Below are 19,882 nucleotides of genomic sequence, written 5' to 3' on the forward strand. Positions count from 1 at the left end.
ATTTTTTGAAAACTGTGTGTCTAATCAAAAAGTGACTAGAGTTAATATTGTAGACAGAAAAATTATCTACAAGTTTGGTCTTTATAATTTTTTTCCTAGAAGGAACAATTCTTGAGATATAGCTGTTGTAAAAAACACATAATTTTTGTGCATATATAAGGGAATATGCACGTATTCAGACGAACCGGCTAAAATAACCGAAGTAACCGGGTGTGCCCCCCCAAGAAAATATATGTTTCATTGAAGAGCGAAATTATACCTATATTTTAAACAAAATTCCAACAAAAACGGAGCGTGTTTAGTAGAGTTTTTCCATGTTAGAGGCATTTTATACAAAAATAGTCGACTTAACCCACATGAGTTATCAAAGGACCAACGGGAAGGACCCCAAGGAAAACACTCCGATTTTTTTTTTGAAGTTTTGTTGTGCTGATTACGGAAAAATAAAATTTTCGTGGGCGGCGGTTCGCCGGTTATTCGAACCGAAAGGCCAGGTTCAAAAACCGGTTTAGACCCGGTTTTACTGATATCGTTTGAAAGCTTATGAAAATACCTAACACATAGTGTGGTTATTTTAATCGGTTCGCCTCATAATGTACTTACGCGGCTAATTTTTAATTTGACCTTTAGATAGCAAAATCTCGAAAATGGTAAGTCGTTTTAAAAAATCATAAAGACAATTTTTATATCTATAATTTTTACTTTAGCCGGTTTTTGCTAAGTCTTACCGTTTTTGAGAAAAATCAAAAAAAAAAAAAAAACTGAGTAATTCATCCAAAATGACCTTTGACCCCGAATAACTTTTTTTGCACACATGGGATCGATGGGGACTTTTAGGACCCTGGTAAAACTGAAACACACATCCAACGTATGGATAAAGTTTTGTGTCTTTTTGGCCATTTTTACACTGTTCGGCATGATGCCGAAAAATTCAAATTCATTTGAAATATATGCCGGCAAACATATCAACGCTGGACTTTGGTGTCGGCGTCGCCTTGTTGTTGTTGTTTTTTTTTTCAAAGCCCAACAAACGTGGGATGTATTTTCAGCTTAAACCATGTTTATTTTGACTGGGCTATAAGTAACATCCGGCCTTTAGAAAGGAATTTCATATTTTAACTTTTGGACACATTCAAATTCGGATACGCATTAACATACTCATTGCCTTATAAAATCTTTAATCTTAATATATAATTATTATTAAATAATTACCATTGCAAGTTTTATGATAATCCATAAGAATTTCTTTGTTCCACAATGATGTATAGCAGCGTCAATAGTTCTTGCAATATTTTTAAGTTTGCACAATTTTTTTTTATTTTTTTTCGGGATGTCTGGAAATCCCCACACTGCACAATGATTATTTAGCACACGACTATTTGTTTTATTAATTTAAATTTCTTAATACGTTCGTATTCGTAGTTGTTGTCGTCGTATTTCACTCGCAAACACGTTTTAAAGATGCTGACACTCAGACAAATAACAATTTGATAATAATCTCAAAAATCAATAATAACAAATTATTGTAATTCGATTTGATTTGAATTTACATTTTTTAATTACGCAGAATAAGCAAATGACACTGGTCTAATAATCTTTCTATTTTTATTTTAAACAATTTTTGGAATTATATTTGAGTTCTTTTAGACATTATTTTCTTTGTTTTTCTTATAATTATAATGTGTTAGGTATATTTTTTAGGAATAAACTTATTTATTTGAAACCACAATTGTTTTTCTTACAACTAAAGAAAGTAATGAAGAAATCTCTGTTACGTTCATACCGATGTTATTTTGTGCACTATTTCTGCTGATATTAAGTTGTAATTTTTCTTCGTTGGGAAATTATCTAATGCCATGGAACGTCGGCAATTATGAAAAAAATAGTAATGCCAATGATCATTATCAAGACGATGATGTGCATTATCATCGCAAAGATTTTCATGCTATTGCTGATGGTGTTGAAAAATATTAAATCGGAAAAAATAACTTTAGTCAATCCGAACAATTACTTAGACGTAAGTATGCTGCTTTAAAATTTGCTGCACAAACTGTTAAGCGAATGAACGTAGAAGAATTAATAAACGTTTACGCACAGTGGGATTTGTTGAGGTAAAATATTTCAAATAAATGAACAGTCATTCAAAGAAAGCAAACCTCTGGTTTTATGAGAAAACCAGTAAGGAAAGGATCAAAGTCGGGCGGGGCCGACTATATGATACCCTACACCACTGTGAATATGTAAAATATAAATCGGAGCTATATCCAGATCTTAACCGATTTTGATACAATTTGCCACATTCATTTCCAGACCGAATTCAGTCACACATTCCAAATATCATTGAAATCGGACTAATATATCGTGTTTGGAGCAGAAAATGCACGAAATCGGCCGAAAATATATATGGGTGCTATATCCAAATCTGAACCGATTTCGATATAATTTGGCACATTTATTTCTAGACTGAATTCAGTCACACATTCCACATTTCATCGAAATCGGAAATATATAGCGTGTTGGGCCCAAAATATATATGGGAGCTATATCCAAATCTGAACCGATTTCTATATAATTTGGCACATTTATTTCTAGACTGAATTCGGTCACACATTCCAAATTTCATCGAAATCGGAAAAATATAGCGTGTTTGGTACATAAAATACGTGAAATCGGCCGAAAATATATATGGGAGCTATATCCAAATCGGAACCGATTTAGATATAATTTGCCACACTTATTTCTAGACCGAATTCAGTCAAACATTCCAAATTTCATCAAAATCGGACGTATATAGCGTGTTTGGTGCAGCAAATACGTGAAATCGGGCGAACATATATATGGGAGCTATATCCAAATCGGAACCGATTTCGATATAATTTGGCTCATTTATTTCTAGACTGAATTCAGTCACACATTCCAAATTTCATCGAAATCGGACATATATAGCGTGTGTGGTACAGGAAACACGTGAAATCGGCCGAAAATATATATGGGAGCTATATCCAAATCCGGACCGATTTCAATATAATTTTGCACACTTATTTGTAGACAAAATTCAGTCACACATTCAAAGTTTCATCAAAATTGGACGTACATAGCGTGTTTGGTGCAGCAAATATGTGAAATCGGGCGAAAATATATATGGGAAAATATATATGGGATTAATATTGGCTTGAATATGACTTTACAGAAAGACATGAGTGATTCTTAGCCACTGTACCAAATGTTTTTGATTTTTGTTTTTTTTTTTCTTATAGAAAGCTACTGTCAATAGCTCTCTTGAGTTGTTACTCCTTTTCTTCTTGTTGTTATTTTTATTAAATATCACATACCGATAATAAAAGCGGTTGATGCACTTTACTCTTGACTGAGCATTAGCAACGTAGAAAAAGAAATGCAAAGAGTAGCAACAACAACACAAACTCTCCACTTCGCTAATAATTAAATAACAAAATGTGGAGTAACATGGAGTAATAAAAATCGTAAAATGATAAAATGTCTCATTAAAATGATGCGCAGCTCCAGATTAATATCTTCATGAACAACAACTAATTATTAGTAGCGCAGCAGAAATTTGTTGGTTGTTTGTTTTACTTTGCTATTATTATTTTTGTGCAGCCAATTTTTTTTGGCAAATTGGGCGTTAATGAAAAATAATTATTTAATCTTTATTTTTCATCAATTCAATCCTGATATGTCAGTCAAGTAAAACTTTTCTTAATACGGATAGGCTTTCAATGAGCTGGAATAGAATTGGACACCACTATTTTTTATGAGGGAAGTTTACTCAGGTCCTTTATGTGATATTCGTGGAAAATTCATCAACTCTAGTGAATGCTATTACCATTATCAATGCAGGGTATAACATGTTATGCCCAGCCGAACTTATGCCATTTTGCTTGTTCTGTAACAGGTGTGGAATCTGTTCATGCTACAAATGCTACAAACTCAACGGTCATAATTCACTCAAAGACTAATAACAGTTAAGAACAGCGTTAAGATCGGTTGGACCGAACATTTTATACCCTCCACCACGATCAGTATTGATGTGAATAGGAACAATTCGTTTCCATTCGCTTATGAAAGTACTAAGTTCTTCGAATAATGACAATATTATATTGATTTTTTGTTTGTTTTTCAAAATAGTCAGGCTTAATCCCATAGTCGTTGTTTTAATATTTTATTAAAACCATGGGGTAAGGCCGGGAAGACTATAGTTTCAGATCTCGGCACAGATCTTCATCAGTTCCCTTGTTTCTTGTTTTTCAACAAGAAGCATTTTATACTCAAGTGTCAATTGCCCGCTCAAATAGATACGTGTGCAAATAAACTCTCTGATCCATGCATATCGTGAAATTCCTACCAGACTTAGATGAGATTCCACACAAAATTTCGGAAAAATTCAGTTTAGGACCTGCTCTCAAATCGAGTTGATTTTTGTTGTAACTACATGTATTCACTGCCCCCATACGACGGTACCAGTTTCATCAAGGACAAGTCCATACTTCCTGAGAAAATAGCCTTAAAGGTGCAAACAACCCCTATGACACCGCGTGTAGTGGTTGGAGAGCAAGATAACTCTCGAACGGATCTACCGATTCGGTCCAAAGTGTGGCCTTCGTAATATTTTGTGCAAACTTAGTTTAAGTTCGAAGATAAGCCATATCGGTCCACTCCTTCAGGTACCTCCCCCAAAAAAGTTCAAAAATGTTCGGAAAAATTGTGCGCACGATAACTCTTGATGGGAGTGACCTATTTGGTCCATACTTTACACATCCTAATATATCTTCCAGATATAGATCAGGCTCGAATATGGAGTATATTTGTCCACTCCTTCGGGTACCTCCCACACAAAATGTTGGATAAATTCACTTTAAACACTGCTCTCGAATCACTTTGATTTTTGTTGAAGCAACTTGCATTCGCTGCCTCAATTACGACAGTAAAAGTTTTTTTCAGGGGCAAGTCCATACTTCTTGAGAAAACAGCCCGAAAGTTGTAAAAAACTCTATGTCACCATATGTAGTGGCTGGAGAACTCGAACCGAATACTGCGTTCGTCCACACTTTGGATCTTGTAATATTTCTTCGAGTATAATATGAAATTCGAAGTTAGTGCTTATAGGTACACTCCTTCCGGTAGCTCTCCCAGAAAAGTTCGAAAATATTCGCTAAAATGATAAGCGCAATATCTCACAAACGTAGCAACCGAATTGTTCCAAATTATCGATTTCGAAATATTTTGTCCAAGCTTAGTGTTTGTTCAAATTTGGGCCCTATCGGTCCAATCCTTGGGATACCACCCATACAAATGTTCAAAATTTTTGTGTATCTAAGAGTCTATTCGAGGATCCTTTGGACATTTTCACCGAAGGTTTTCCTAATGGCCCGATATTATGCTTTTCGTAGGCTAGTATGGTACAGAAGCCCTATCCCCCGCAAATGTTTGAGCTCTAATCCAATCCATATTTCTGTCGGTTCATATGCCCATAAATTTTTTTTTGAAAAAAAGTAAGCTGAGGTTATATATCTGTCGGCAAAGCTGACTGATAATTTTTTACTTGTTTTATATTGATAGTTTCCTGCTTGGAGGATTTCTACACATTGAGAGTCCAAAATAGCAAGTTACATCCACTTCAGAAGGAAAATGTAGCAAAACCCTTTAGAGCAATGAAGAATATTTAGAATTTTCCGAATTGGACTTTTGTATCCTCTGACAGCACAAAAACAAAAACTCTCGAAGCACATAAAATTGGACAATACCGGTTCATGGTGGCTAGACTAAAATCTGGATATACATATATAGATAGTTTTTTGCGAATAAGTTTTCTATCTTCTGGGAACACAAAATTCCAATAAACAACAAATTCCTTCCTTATACGTTGGCTATACCAAAATATGGACATATACTGTCTGATTTTTTTGCAAGGGATGCTTTGTACCTTTTACAATGAGGCTAAAACTAAGAGAAAACCAAAAATGTATCGAAACAATTTCTGGATGAAGAAGACCAATGAATACCAATTTCGTTCATTCCAGTTCGATATTAAGGGCACAACATTCAAAATACCGAAAATGGGGAGGTACAGTTTTATGGGGCTATATGAAAACATGGACATATACCGATAATTCTCTTCTGGAATTTGTTATATCACCATCGAAGACTAGATACCAAATTTCATAAATTTCGGTTTGATAATGACGCTGAAACCTTCAAACTACAGAAAATCGGGAGGGACCATTCTATTGAGCATATATGAAGGCGTAGACTGGTCTATACCGACAAATTTCTCGTGGAAAGTTTTGTAGCTCCAACGAAGACTAAATATCAAATTTCAGCCATTTCGGTGTGATATTGAGGCCTCAACCTTCAAATATCGAAAATAGGGACCTATGCCGACCAATTTCTGGTGGATACTCAATACCAAATTTCAGCCGTTTCGGTGCGATATTGAGGCCGCAACCTTTAAAATACCGAAAATCGGGAGGAACCTTTCTATGTGAGCTTTATGAAGACGTGGACCTATTCCGACATATTTCTGGTGGAAATACCCTCAACGAAGACTAAATATGTAGTTTTAAACTCCACATACATAAATATGTGTTTGAACCAATTCCATTTCAGTCGACTTAGTCATGCCTATCTGTCTGTCTGCCTGGATTTGATACAAGGGTTGCTAATCGTCATTTAACACAAATTTTAAATTCTGGAAACCTATATATCCGGTGGTAAAGACCCAGACCCAGAAAACAAGAAATATGTGTTTATGAAAACCTTAGCCTTTAGGCTAATATGTCTAATCGAATTATGGTGTTAGATCCCATGTATGTTTGGATGAAATCCGTTTCAGACAATTTGAGCGCATGATTACTATCGAACGGATCCACCGATTTGGTCCAAAATTTGGTCCCCGTAAAATTTGGTCAATCTAGTCTATTTTCTTCACCATCTCCCGCCTAAAAGTTTCAAATATACTTTCTGAGATAATGGCCCAAAAGTTTTAAACATCCTGCCGACAACAACTTAAATTACTGATGAGGACGACATCTTAACTTGGTCGAAACTGGGATATCGTGAAATTTCTTCCAAACGTACATCAACTTCCAAGAAGGTCTGTATCGGATGACAACTTCGGGTACTTCCCTCGCAAGAGTTCAAAATGTTCGCTGAAACCTTAAGGTTGTTCGATGATCTTTTTGATATTTTTACCGAAAGTACTCTTTGCGGTTTGATTTAAAGCGATATAAGGTTATTTTTTGTGGGCAATTCCACAATAACTAAAATAAAAATGACCGATGGGCACGATAACTATCCAAAGGAGTGACTGACATTGGTCCAACTTTTGCACATCGTAATATTTCTCGCAAACTTAAATTAAGTTTGAAGATGGACTAAATTGGACAACGCCTTCCGGTACCTAACAAAAACTCAAAATTTTCAATTATGTGGAATATTTTGACATTTTCATCGAAGTTAGTCCATGTGACTCTGATTTTAACAATTAAATTCTTTTCGATGCTTCCTGATATTATGACCTAAAAGCTCTAACATTTTCTAAAATGAGTGGTGGGGACAACAACTGTCGAAAGGAGTTGGCTCTAACTATTGGACCTTTACTCAGGAAGCAATGTAGTCACGATCCAATGACTACCCGCTAATTAAAATTCAACCCAGTTGCGCTTTAATTTAAGGTCACTTCTCGTATATTTTTTGCTAGGGTAAGCCAAAAGGAAATTGTGAAAACTGAACGTGAAAAAGAACCTTGTCAAAGTGGTTTAAGTAAGAACTCTTGGTTATGATTATGAAAGCTCAATGGTAAAGGATCTCTTGGACTACTGCTGGTAATTCTGGCTTTTGAAGTTAGTGCTGCCTTCAGCAGTATGAGTCCGCCTTGTATTACAATTCAGTTTGATAGGTTGAAGACGACGATATTTGACATGTATCCGTAACAATGCTTGAACTGCACTGGGACTGGGAAAAACATATTAAGCCCTTTATACATATTTCTCTCTGTAGCAAATGTTGTAAGTTGTCTACATTTTGTGTATCTTGTTTCTTTTTCGAACACATTAAAACAAATATAAATTGCGCTAATAAACAAAGTCATTAATTAAATTTACTTATCGTTTTCCCAATGATATTGCAAAAGACAACCAAGTTAGGAAAAAAAGTAATTTCTCAATAATTTTGTTTATTTAGGGAGTGGGACATTTTTTGTGTCGTCACCATGACAATGTTTATTTTTATTCATTTGAAAAGAAATAAAAACAGAAAGCATGGAAAGTAAATCCTGTGAAAAGTTGCAAATTTCTTATCTAAGTAAAAATTAGTTCTAGGGAAAGAAGAAACCAGGACAAATTTATTTTACTTAATAGCAGTATTCCAGGTTATAGGCCCACAATAAGCTCGCTTTAAGATGATCAAAATCGACTGGTTTATGGGACTTTAATGCTGATCATGAGTTGTGGCATTGGGTCCTAGGTAATGGCCATAGCGATATAGCGTTGGCTAAGCAGATCTGAACGCCGCACTTTCTTCAATCACGGGAAAGCCAATTGGCTTCGTTTCACAGAGTTCACCAGGAAAAACAGTACTACACATATTAGTCGAGGACTCAAACAGAGCAAGCCGTGCGATAGAACAGTGTTTGTGGCGCTCGACTTATCAAAAGCACTTTGTTCAGCACTTCACAATGTTTAATAAGAATCGAGCAGACTATGCTTCGGTCAAGTTTGAAACGTTGGATAATAGTAATGTGTGAACGTCAGACGTACGTGGAAACAGGTAGTTTCCCAAGGTGGGGTGATATCTCTTTAACTGTTTAACCTTTCCTGAATTCCATCCAACCTCTCCGGTGTAGTGGGGATGATGGTACGATTTTGGCGTCAGCTACCTAATGTAATTAGATAAATATACAAAGCAATTATTGTCAAATCTAATCCTGCAAAAATGTAGCATGATGATTTACAGTAATTTCGTAACAAGTCTTCTTTGGAAATAAAGATCGGCCAGGGGGCACGGGTTAACGTTACCCGATTACCATAAAATTTTATATTTAAGGTTTTCGGATGAAATGGAAAAAATTTAGGGGGTGAGACCTTAAAACAAATTTTGTATGCATGTCCGTATTCAAAGTACGTGGCACATTTCGATATCCTATCCGAGTGAAAATTGAGGATGGTCATTTATTTCCAAAGGACGAACGCTGTTGCTTTCGGTGGGAACCTCCACCATAGTATGGAGGGTATATTAACACGTTCGCGGACGTGAATGCTATAGCATTCCGATGCAAAATGATGTGAATGCCATAGCATTCACATTGTCAGCCAATTTTTGCTCATTTACTTGTATACAATCTTAAGTTTTGGTGATTAATATACATAATACGATTTATTTCAACAACATACATTCTATAATAAATAAAAAATAGTAATAATAATCAATAATTAATAAATAAAAACAAATAAACTAATTTCGAAAATAATTGGGTGTCATGTTTTTCACCTCTCTGAATTTGCTTGCGTCCGCGAACGTGTTAAGTTTGTTTTTCTGTTTGTAACACATCGAACTAATCATTTGCGACCCTATAAAGTATATATATTCTTGATCAGGATAAAATCTAAGACGATCTATCCATGTGCGTCTGTCCGCCCGTCCGTCTGTTGTAATCAACCTAGCGTCCGCAATAATTGAGATTTGGCAACCGAGTGTCTTACTTCCATAGGCAGGTCAAGATCGAATATAGGCAATATAGATCCACGTTTTGGTATAGCCCCCATATAACGGTACCCACCCGATTTAAAGTATTTTGATAATTTTAACTACATTTTTTGACCAAACGACTGAAATTTGACATTTAAGGTTCTTAATGTGCTAGAAACTTCTCCACTAAAATTTTTGTCATTTAGGGTTCCCAGTGATCAGGAAACTTCTCCAAACAAAATTTTGGACATACCTATGTAAAATAATTATATGTGCAAACTAATATTGTGATATTTTTTATTTTTGCCTTATTAAGGCGAATGTCATTTATAGTGATATTTAATTAATTCACTTTCGAGTTGAGCTGTTAGACCTTAGATACATTAAAAAATTAGGAGTCTACCGAAGTCTCACTCATCCAACCATTACGCTACGTTTCACGGGTGATTATGCCGATCTTCCGGCGCATTAGGATGTTGTTTTTGTGGCAGACGAATGCAAAGCTTGGTAACTAGTATATATATCGCACTTCATTAGATAAATGCATATGCGAAATTATGTCAGTTATTTGAAACTCCAAAAAATCATAATAATTAACAAAATTGTTGTATATTTAACATGATATTGTATTTCCCATGTGGATTAGACTTGTTGTAGCCTTCGTGTCATAGAACCGACTCGGTTTCTTAAGGTGTTAGTGTTGATATACTCCCATTCCGCCAATAATACATATTTCAATTCTTTCAGCGTCGTGCACTCCTTTAACTTCGCGAAAACTTTGGCATATAGTATGCCCCAAAGGTCTTCAATCGGTTTGTGGCCATGAGTTACAGCTGGTCACTCCAATGACGGTACATTTCGTGCCTTTAAAATAAGGCTGTTCAAAGTGCGCACTTCCCCTGTCGGTGTGTGTCAATTTGCTCACTCACACAATTGAAAAAGAGAGCTTTTGTTTTTGAAATGAAAATTGTCAATACACACATTTTTTCCATTACACAAGACAAACCAACAAACCAACATTACTCGAACAAAACATCATATTTGAATTATAAATTCCTGTGTAGCCACTAGAGAATAAACGAAACTTGTAATTGTAGAATGTATTTATACGAATTGTTTTTCGTAAATTTTATAAAATCAGACTGAATGGTATGTTGGGAAACTATCAAAATGTTTGTGTTTCAAAACCAACACAATAACAAAAAGTCTTTGTATGTGTGTGAGCAAGCCTACTTTAAAAACTCCTTTGTTTGTCGAACAGGGTGATTCGGGGCAATATCCTGCTGAAAAGTCCAATTATATACGTACAGTTCTCCAGTAAAATCTATTAAGTTGTTCTCTAACAACTCAACATATGTTTCGGCACTCATTTTTGTCGGAACAAAACTTAAATTAGGCTGGAGAACTGTACGGATATAATTGGACTTTCCAGCAGGATAATGCCCCGAATCACCCTTTGCGACATACAAGGGCGTTTTTAATGGCACGAAATGTACCGTTATTGGAGTGGCCAGCTGTAACTCATGGCCACAAACCCATTGAAGACCTTCGGGGCATACAATCCGCTAAAGTTTTCGCGAATACAAAGGAGTGCACTAGGCTGAAAGAATTGAAATGTGCATTATTGGCGGAATGAGAGTATATCACCACTAACACCTTAAGAAACCTAGTCGGTTCTATGACACGAAGGAACCCTAAGTACCAAATTACAGCTAATTTAGTAGGCAAATGTGTTATAAATCCTCAAAATACCGAAAATCGGGAGGTACCGCTATAAGGGGTTATACCAAAATAGTAGCCTATATTGTTTATATTCATCCAGAAGTGATCCTACAGCATCTTCTGGTCAAATACAAATTCACTTAGATTTAAAAATTAGCAAAAGAGCGATTCACAGAAGAACGGCTTATTCAGTCGACGACTAGCAAAAAAAAGGGAATTTTTTGTCGGGCAAGGGATTGGACCAATTCATAAACTTAATGGAATTATGGACCGTTTCATGTATCGTAATGTATTAAAAGGCGTGATGTGGCCTTCCAGGAAGATAACGAGCCAAAACATGTATCGAAAGTGGTTAAGGAGTGATTAAAAAAAAAAAGACAGAAGTTCTTAATTTGCCGATCGCGATTGGGACTTTTAGGGAATCGTTAACTCAAAAATCAAGCGAAAAAATTGCAAAACTGAAGAAAATTTATTTGAACTCGCAAAAGTAGCATGGGAAGCAACATCGCCTGAAATAATTAATAAATTAATATCCTCTCTGCATATAAGATATGCGTGTGTCATCCTAAATAAATGATACCCAACGAAATATTGATTTCATTAGTTTTTTTTCCTTAAATTGGCAGTGCTTTAGTTTTGTCCCCTTATATTTGCGACTTATAATGTTTATTGAATTTAAAATTTTTTAATTAAATTCAGAATTCCTTAAGTCTGTGTTTCTCAATAATATAGATATAAATAATTAAAAATAAAAATTAAAAAATAAATGTATAACTTTGTTTTCTTAAAAAATTTTCATATTAAAAAAATTCCTGAGGGGGTGCTTAAGTTTTGGCCGACACTGCATATATTTCGGCCGATTGGATGTGCCAAACACGCTATATCTGTCCGATTTTAATGCCAAATTACACTAAAAACGGTTCGGATTTGAGTATAGCTCCCATATACATTTTTTCGCTCTATTATTAAGTAGTTGCTTCCAATTAGACGCGCCGAACTCTCTACCACTGTCTAATTTTGATGAAATTTGGAAAATGTCACGGAATTTGGTCTAGAAAAAATATCGCCAAATTATATTGAAATAATGGGTATCAGCGCTCAACTTTGATTCTTTCCATCCTGGTTTTTAACCCTCTGTTGTTGTAACTAATCGTATACCCTCCACCCTAATATGAAGGGTATAATTAAATTTGTCATTCCGTTTGTAACACATCGAAATAATCATATGTATATTCTTGATCAAGGTAAAATTCTAAGTCGATATAACCATGTCCGTCTTTCCGTCCGTCTGTTGAAATCAAGATACAGCTGCAATTTCTAAGACAGAGCTTTGCAATTTGGTGTAGATGTTTCTATTACTCCTAGGAAGTTTTGGTATTGTAAATAGGCTATATCGGTCCACGTTTTGATATAGCCCCCATAGAACGGTATCACCCGATTTTCGGTATTTTGAAGGTTTTAGCCTCATTATCACACCGAAATTGCAGCAATTTGGTACTTAGTCTTCGTTGAGGTTATAAAACTTTCCCCCAGAAATTGTCGGTATAGGTCCACGCGTTCATATTGCCCCCATAGAACAGTACCTCCCGATTTTCGGTGTTTTGAACATAGTGGCCACAATAATCCACCGAAATGGCTGAAATTTAATATTTGGTCTTCATTTGGGGTATTACACGTTTCATATGAAATGTGTCGATATTGGTCCACACCTTCATATAGCCCCCATAGAACGTACCTCCCGATTTCGGTGTTTTGAAGGTTGTGGCCTCAATTTTCCCCAGAAATGGCTGAGATTTGGTATTTAGTCTTCGTTGGGGGTATACAACTTTTTTCCTCGCCTTCATATAGCCCCCATCGAACGAGACCTCCCGGTTTTCGGTATTTTTGAAGGTTGTGGCCACATCAATCCACAGAAATGGTTGAAATTTGGTATTTAGTCTTTGTTGGAGGTAAAAGCCTTTCTGACTGAAATTCGTTGGTATAGGTCCACGTTTGGATATAGCTCCCATAGAACGGTACCTCCCGATTTTCGTAATTCTGAAGGTTGTGACGTCAATATCCCACCGAAAGACTGAAATTTGTTATTTAGTCTTCCATAGGGTATACCCCCAAATTAAATATTCCAGAAGAGAATTATCAGTATAAGTCCACGGGTTTCTATATCCACACTAGAAGCGTACCTCCTAATTTTCGGTTTTACCAAAATATAGGAAATTTTGTATTTAGTCTTCTTAGAGTCTAACAAGTAAGAAAGAAAAGTATGTGCTGACGGAGATATACCCTCACCAGCAGACCAATATAAAAATAAAATTGAACCAAACCAAACACATTAAGTGGGGCTATACCAAATCATTGACATATACCAAAATTTTTTAGTAACCAAACTTCTTCATAAAGTAATCGAAATATTAAATTAGTTTTAAAGTTAACTTACAACATTACAACATTATCTGAGGAACTATTGATTTGCTCCAGAAAAAATTGTTCTGTTGTAAATGAGGCCTCTAGAACCCACTAAAAAATCAAAACAATGCGAGAGAAGATCTTAAACTTCACTTTTTCCTAGGGAGGTACCCGAAAGAGTGGACCGATATAGTCCATGTTCCAACCTGATACATGACTGGATGAAATAAAACTATGTGCAAAGTCTGCAGCAAGCACAAACGCCCTGCGAGAATTATCTTGAGGATTTGCCATTTTGGTTGGTGCCATCAGGGTTTCTTGGAGCTTTTAGACCAATATCTCAGGAAGTATATACTTGTGCAAGAAAAAAATTGTACCGCCGCACAGTGGTTCAGAATCGTTTTTTCCTGGTCAAAATTCTGTAACATTTGAACGGATAGAGATATATTCATAACTTTTTTGTTAGACAGATAACACAATCAGCTTTCAGACGAATTATAAGCGGTAAAGTTCGGTCCGGTAGTTGCAGAGAAATTCAAGGTCAAAGTTGAACTTTTGAGTTGTTTAACTATTTTTCATCAAAATATGAGTGTTTTTGTGGTTTTTATATCTTCCTATGTGTTAAAGATGGTCAAACACCAACAAATAAACAAAATAATTACCAAAAAAACTAAAAAAAAAATTGGAAAAAATGTCGAAATTTTTTTTTTTAAAAATTTGTAAAAAAAATTTAAATTTTTTCAAAAATTAAAAAAATTCTCCTTGGGTTTTTAATAAAACTTATATAACTCGTATAAAAACTCATATACTCAAAAAGTTGTAATTTGTGTCAAAAAACTGTAATTCATATGGAAACAGTATAGAAAAACACACATTTTTACCCATGTAATTTCAATAAATTGAAAAAAGTGTTAAACGGACGGAACGGGACGGGTACAAAAGTATATATTGGCTGGAAGAGGAGACTTTCGTGCATCTTTCTGTGAAAACAGAACTTTGTTCCCTGTTGTTCCACAAAAGTTCTAGTCCACTAAATTTGGAATTTCATAAAATTTAGTACCTGAGGAAAAATAAAATAGCTCATGTTGTGTAAACGCTACGGTAATTTACTAAAACGAGTTTTAAAGGCCACAATCCTACCTACCTTACAAAAGAACAATGAATACAATAACTGTTATAGTTTCAGAGAAATAGCTTCGTCTTTCTCCAGAAATTTGCAAAAATTACGTATTTCCCAAAAATGGGGAAAATGCTCGTCTTTAGGGGCACGCCACGCAAACACCTTCCAATATGTGGGCCTAATTTTTTGGTTTCCTTAGTTTCAATAAGTTTACTATCGAATCCCATATAGAAATTAAATATCTTTGACAAAACAACATTTTGATTTTTGGCCAGGAAAATCGATTCCTGAACCATTGTGCGCCGTAAAGTGAGCCGCAAGGACAACCTACTGAACTGAATTTTCAGAACGATCCGAGAGGAGCTCTTTAACTTCACTTTATCCGAATTTTGTGTGGGTGGTACCCGAAGAAGTAGACCGATATAGTCCATATTCGAACCCGATATATATGTGGAAGAAATAATATGATGTGGGAAGTTAAGACCAAATCAATTGCTTCATTTGAGTGTTATCCCATTTTACAGGAAAATTTTGAATTTTTGTGGGGGAGGTACCGGATGGATATGGCCCATCTTCGAACTTAAACTACGTTTGGACAAAAGTACCTACCGAATTTCGGTATTTTGATGGTTAGTCACATTTTTTTACCGAACTTGCTGAAATTTTGTATTTAGTCTTCTTCATAAGGGGTAGTTTACACTATATGTAAATGTCATATGACACGAAATAAAAACATTTCATATCTACCTACGCAGGCCATGTGGAGACGTAATTTTATTAAATTTTTGCTGGTATGGACGCACAATGTAAATGGCGTAAGGAAAATCCCCAATATTGCACATATTAGCGACTATATCCGAGGAAAATTTCATGTCATATGACATTTACATCTAGTGTAAACTACCTCTAAAGGAAAGGAAATTAATTGTTCCATTTTACTTCAATACAACTCGTGGTGGAGGGTATAAAAAGTTCGGCCTGGTCGAACTTAACGCCGTTCTTACTTGTTGTTCGTTAACTTAGGTTTTGCTAGTTCAACCTCTAGATAATTCTTCGTAAACACGTTCCATAAGAGATTAAAATGTTAAAAATATTTTCTGTGTGGAGTTAGCTGAAGAGATGACCTCTTCTGAAAAATTTATCCATTGTCAATATTTAAGTGCAATAATTGTGTGAAATTTGTGTAAACCACTGTTTATTTGAAACCAGTATCCCATATTTATTGTCCATTTAGTGTCCATTATGTTTATTACCATCTGCGTCTTGTAAGTTAGAGCTGGTTTTGCAAAACATGTTCCCACGAGGTGTTTGCTATTCATTCGGTTGTTCGTTTGTTCATTCATGCAATTGTTTACACTTTGCCACGAGAGAACTGCATTGCGTTTTTTTAGTTAAATAATTTCCGATTAATTGTGTATTGAACAATTTATATATTTATGTATGTATTGTTTTATTATTAAGAGTATTATTTTAATTAGTTTTAACATTTAACGCCTTTCTTTTTAGAAGAGAAAAAAAACACACATTTAATTAACTTAAATACACACTGTTAATAGGATTGTGAAATGCCTGTGAAGTTTAGCTACGATGTTATTTAAAACACAATTGTTGTTATAATTTTTTAACCATAGCGACCGACGATAGTCATAGATTAACGGAATTTGAATTTCTTTCTTTCGTCATTACGTTCCAACGATTTGCACAAATCATTTGAAAAAAAAGCAATTGCCGATAGTTCCGACTGATTTGTTGGCGTTTATAAACTGCAAATGATGGCGTTTTCTTCTAAACAAAGACTATGATAATGACTTATTTGTTACTACAATTATTTTCCATGTTTTATTTTAATTTTGTTGATTTCGCTCTGCTTTTGCACATTATTTATTTGATAATGCAAATTATGCTGAATTGGAATTTTTATATACGCATTGCTGTTACATTTTAAAACGATAAGTAAGCATTTTTCTTCGTCTGAAATAGTTCTATTATTATTTTTTAAATCGCAAAAAATCCCGATTAGTTTAATTAGTGACAAATTTATTGTTGCCTTTAGAGGGTCAACTGTTATAAAACTTCAAGAGCTACTGTTTCGTTTCGCCTTTCCCAGCTGGCTAAAATATTCTGCTCACTCGCATTCGTATTCAACGTTTATTGATCAAACAACTTTGCCAAGGTAACCAAAAAATTTCAATAAATATGACATCGAATCAAAACACGAATAGCAAAATCAACAATGACTCCATTTAGTTGTAATGTTGAAAAAGATACAAATAAAATAACAGAATATATTTTGTATCCTGTTTGCAAGTTAAATGTTGCACAGTATTATGACATTAGGAAGGAATGAAGACCGAAATTTATAGCACATAAATAGACTATCTAACGGAATTTCATATGTTTAACTACGTCATTGTCAGAGCATTATTCGTATATCTTTCGGTATAAATCGATATTTGCTCGTCTAAGCAGATTGATCTATAGATTTGTCCATGCTTCAAACAAGAACCCATGTAAAATCAGGCACCTCATAAAATAAATCTGACAAAATCAGTCCGATTTAGTCCTGTCCGTGTGTCTGTATGGATGGTGCGCATGGTGATTCTCGAACGCATCAACCTATTTGGTCCAAACATTCATCCTCGATTTTTTCCCAACTTAGATCAGGTTCAAAGATAGATCATAGCGGTCCGCTCCTATGAACACCTTCACCATAAAAGTTCAACTGATTTTAGTATGAAGTTCAAACTTTGCACATCGCAATATTTCTTATAGACATAGGTCAGATTTGAATATGGAATAAATCGGTCCACTTCTTCGGATACCTCCTACACAAAATTTCAAAGTTTCTTTTTTTGCGAAAGAGCAGGACTTATTTTGGTTCCTCTTTCATCTCAAGTGGGCACTAACCTCCCCGTGGTGTCACTTGGAGAGCTGCCTTTAACACCGGTTTAAGGTAGTGAACTGCATAAGAACGATAGCAACATGGATAGGGCGATGGGCTAGTAACCAACCACACAAAAAACAACACCCTACAATCCCACGGCGGCCAGGTCTATGCTCCGCCACCTCAACAATTATGTGTTTATGTATTTTTCAACATGGGAGCAGCAATTTATCCCGGAATGCTGGTCCAAGCTATTTTGGTCCGTGCCGGGATAGAGATGGACCAGTGTGGATCAGTAGGGATATATTCCCTTTCCCAGATTCTCTTCCACCGCATGTCAACAATGGTGAAATGTAATAGATGCAGTGAATGGGTGCACTTCCGAGGGTGCTCTGGCCTTAATCGCACCCAGGATTACAGCGATAGGTATGTTGCTACTTTCTGCCCCAGATTGTCTCCAACTTTGTCGTCCGAATTTTTGTAGTTGTTGGAAGACGAGGCACCCCTGCCGTCACCCCAGCAACAACAATCGCAGCATCTCACACCACAAGTTGTTGTTCAGCGGTCCGGAAATGCATCATTCCTGCAATTCAATAGCAACGGTCTCCGCAACAAGGTTAGCCAAGTTCTAATCTTTATTAGTCGGAAAAACATTAGTGTCGCCGCGATCCAGGAAACAAAGCTCACTGCCACCTGTAGCTTGCAACCTTGCGACGGTTACAACGTTCTGCTAAAGGATCGCACAAGAAGCGGATAAGGAAGAATTGCCTTCCTAATACACCAGTTTGTCCAGTACTTGAGCTTGACTCTGGTGACCCATATATGGATTGTATAGGGGGTAGCACCGCCATGGTAGAGCTGGGCCCTACGTTATATGCCTGATAAAAGTCCACTTTTAGAGGGCAATAGCCGTCTGCTAGGGGACTTCAATGCCCACCATGAGCTTTGGCATTCCGTTCTAGGTAATGGCCAAAGGGGTACAGCTCTGGCGGGGCAAATTGATATCTCCTCGTTTTGCACGGTGAATGAAGACGTTTCTACGAGGATAAGATGATATTGCCACAACTCGCCAGATAACACCATTGTGGCACCAGGTCTGATATCCTGGCAATCCGTCATTTCTCTTGGCTCAGACCACCTTCCTACCATCGTCTCTGTAAAAAGACCACCCGACTTTATAACCTCTGAACGCCGTACTTTTCGTAACCATGGGAGAGCTGATTGGCAAGGGTTCACAGAATTTACCAATCACCGCTTCAGAGAGGTATCCACTCCCTCAGATTCTCGGGTAGCTGAGAGAACTTGCATCAATCAAGGCAGCTGCCACTTGCTTCATACCTGCTGGTCGAATACCCGAAATCAGACCCAGCAGAGGCGACGGGTCTAGCAAATGGGCATGATGAGTTTCGTCGTACGAACCCTGAAGATCCAAGAGTTGGAGAATTTACTCTTGAAGTCTTCAGATTAGTGGGCGAACATAATCGGAAAAAGTGGCTAGACCACCTGAAGCAATGCAACATTGGTACAGGATTAAGTAAATTGTGGGCAACGGTTAAATCACTCTCGAATCCGGGAAAGAAGCATGACAAAACGGCTGTTACTTTCAACGACGTGACAGTTACTGCGCGTTTTATTTTAACCGGCAGTTTATAGAGCATATCGAGAGTGATTGGGCGAATAGGAGTGAGCTACGCCGTATAAGAAGAGCCGTTCCAGCCGACAATTTACGACGATGTTTCAGACGATGTGTTCAGACATCATCCGAAACGCGACCCACACGTAATCCCAGTGGTAATGCTTAAGTAACTGGATGAAACCGGGACTATGTATTTAACAAGTGTCCCCAATCTAACGTTAGCCACCCATATTGTATCAAAAGCCCAGTAAGTTGGCAGGATGGTCCTCTATTAAAGCCAAGCAAGGATGCCAGCAGAGGTCAATCGTACAGGCCAATCACCCTCTTGTCGCTAGTACCAACGATTATGGACGCACTACTCCTCCCTATGTTGCTATAGGTATGGATTCCGGAAAATGTACAAAACTACAACAAT

The 19,882-nt window shown here is 36.3% G+C and overlaps 1 protein-coding gene across 7 annotated transcripts in view; it reads right to left on the reverse strand.

The window, feature by feature from the left end:
• LOC141387633 (uncharacterized) overlaps positions 1–19,882 on the reverse strand; it is a 134,841-nt gene that overhangs the window by 35,293 nt on the left and 79,666 nt on the right. The window contains exons 1-2 of one of the 7 annotated variants that reach the window (XM_073957580.1): positions 16,201–16,744; positions 1,213–1,498 (exon numbers count right to left, since the gene is read on the reverse strand). The exons of the other annotated variants lie outside the window; for them this stretch is intronic. Coding sequence (XP_073813681.1) covers positions 1,213–1,237 — 25 coding nt within the window. The 5' untranslated portion in view covers positions 1,238–1,498; positions 16,201–16,744. Of the gene's footprint in view, positions 1–1,212; positions 1,499–16,200; positions 16,745–19,882 lie in introns of those variants that run through there. 7 annotated transcript variants of the gene reach the window in all.

This window comes from Musca autumnalis, unplaced genomic scaffold (genome assembly GCF_047663935.1).
Source record: "Musca autumnalis isolate F117 unplaced genomic scaffold, ASM4766393v1 scaffold_5, whole genome shotgun sequence".
NCBI classification, from domain to species: domain Eukaryota; kingdom Metazoa; phylum Arthropoda; class Insecta; order Diptera; family Muscidae; genus Musca; species Musca autumnalis.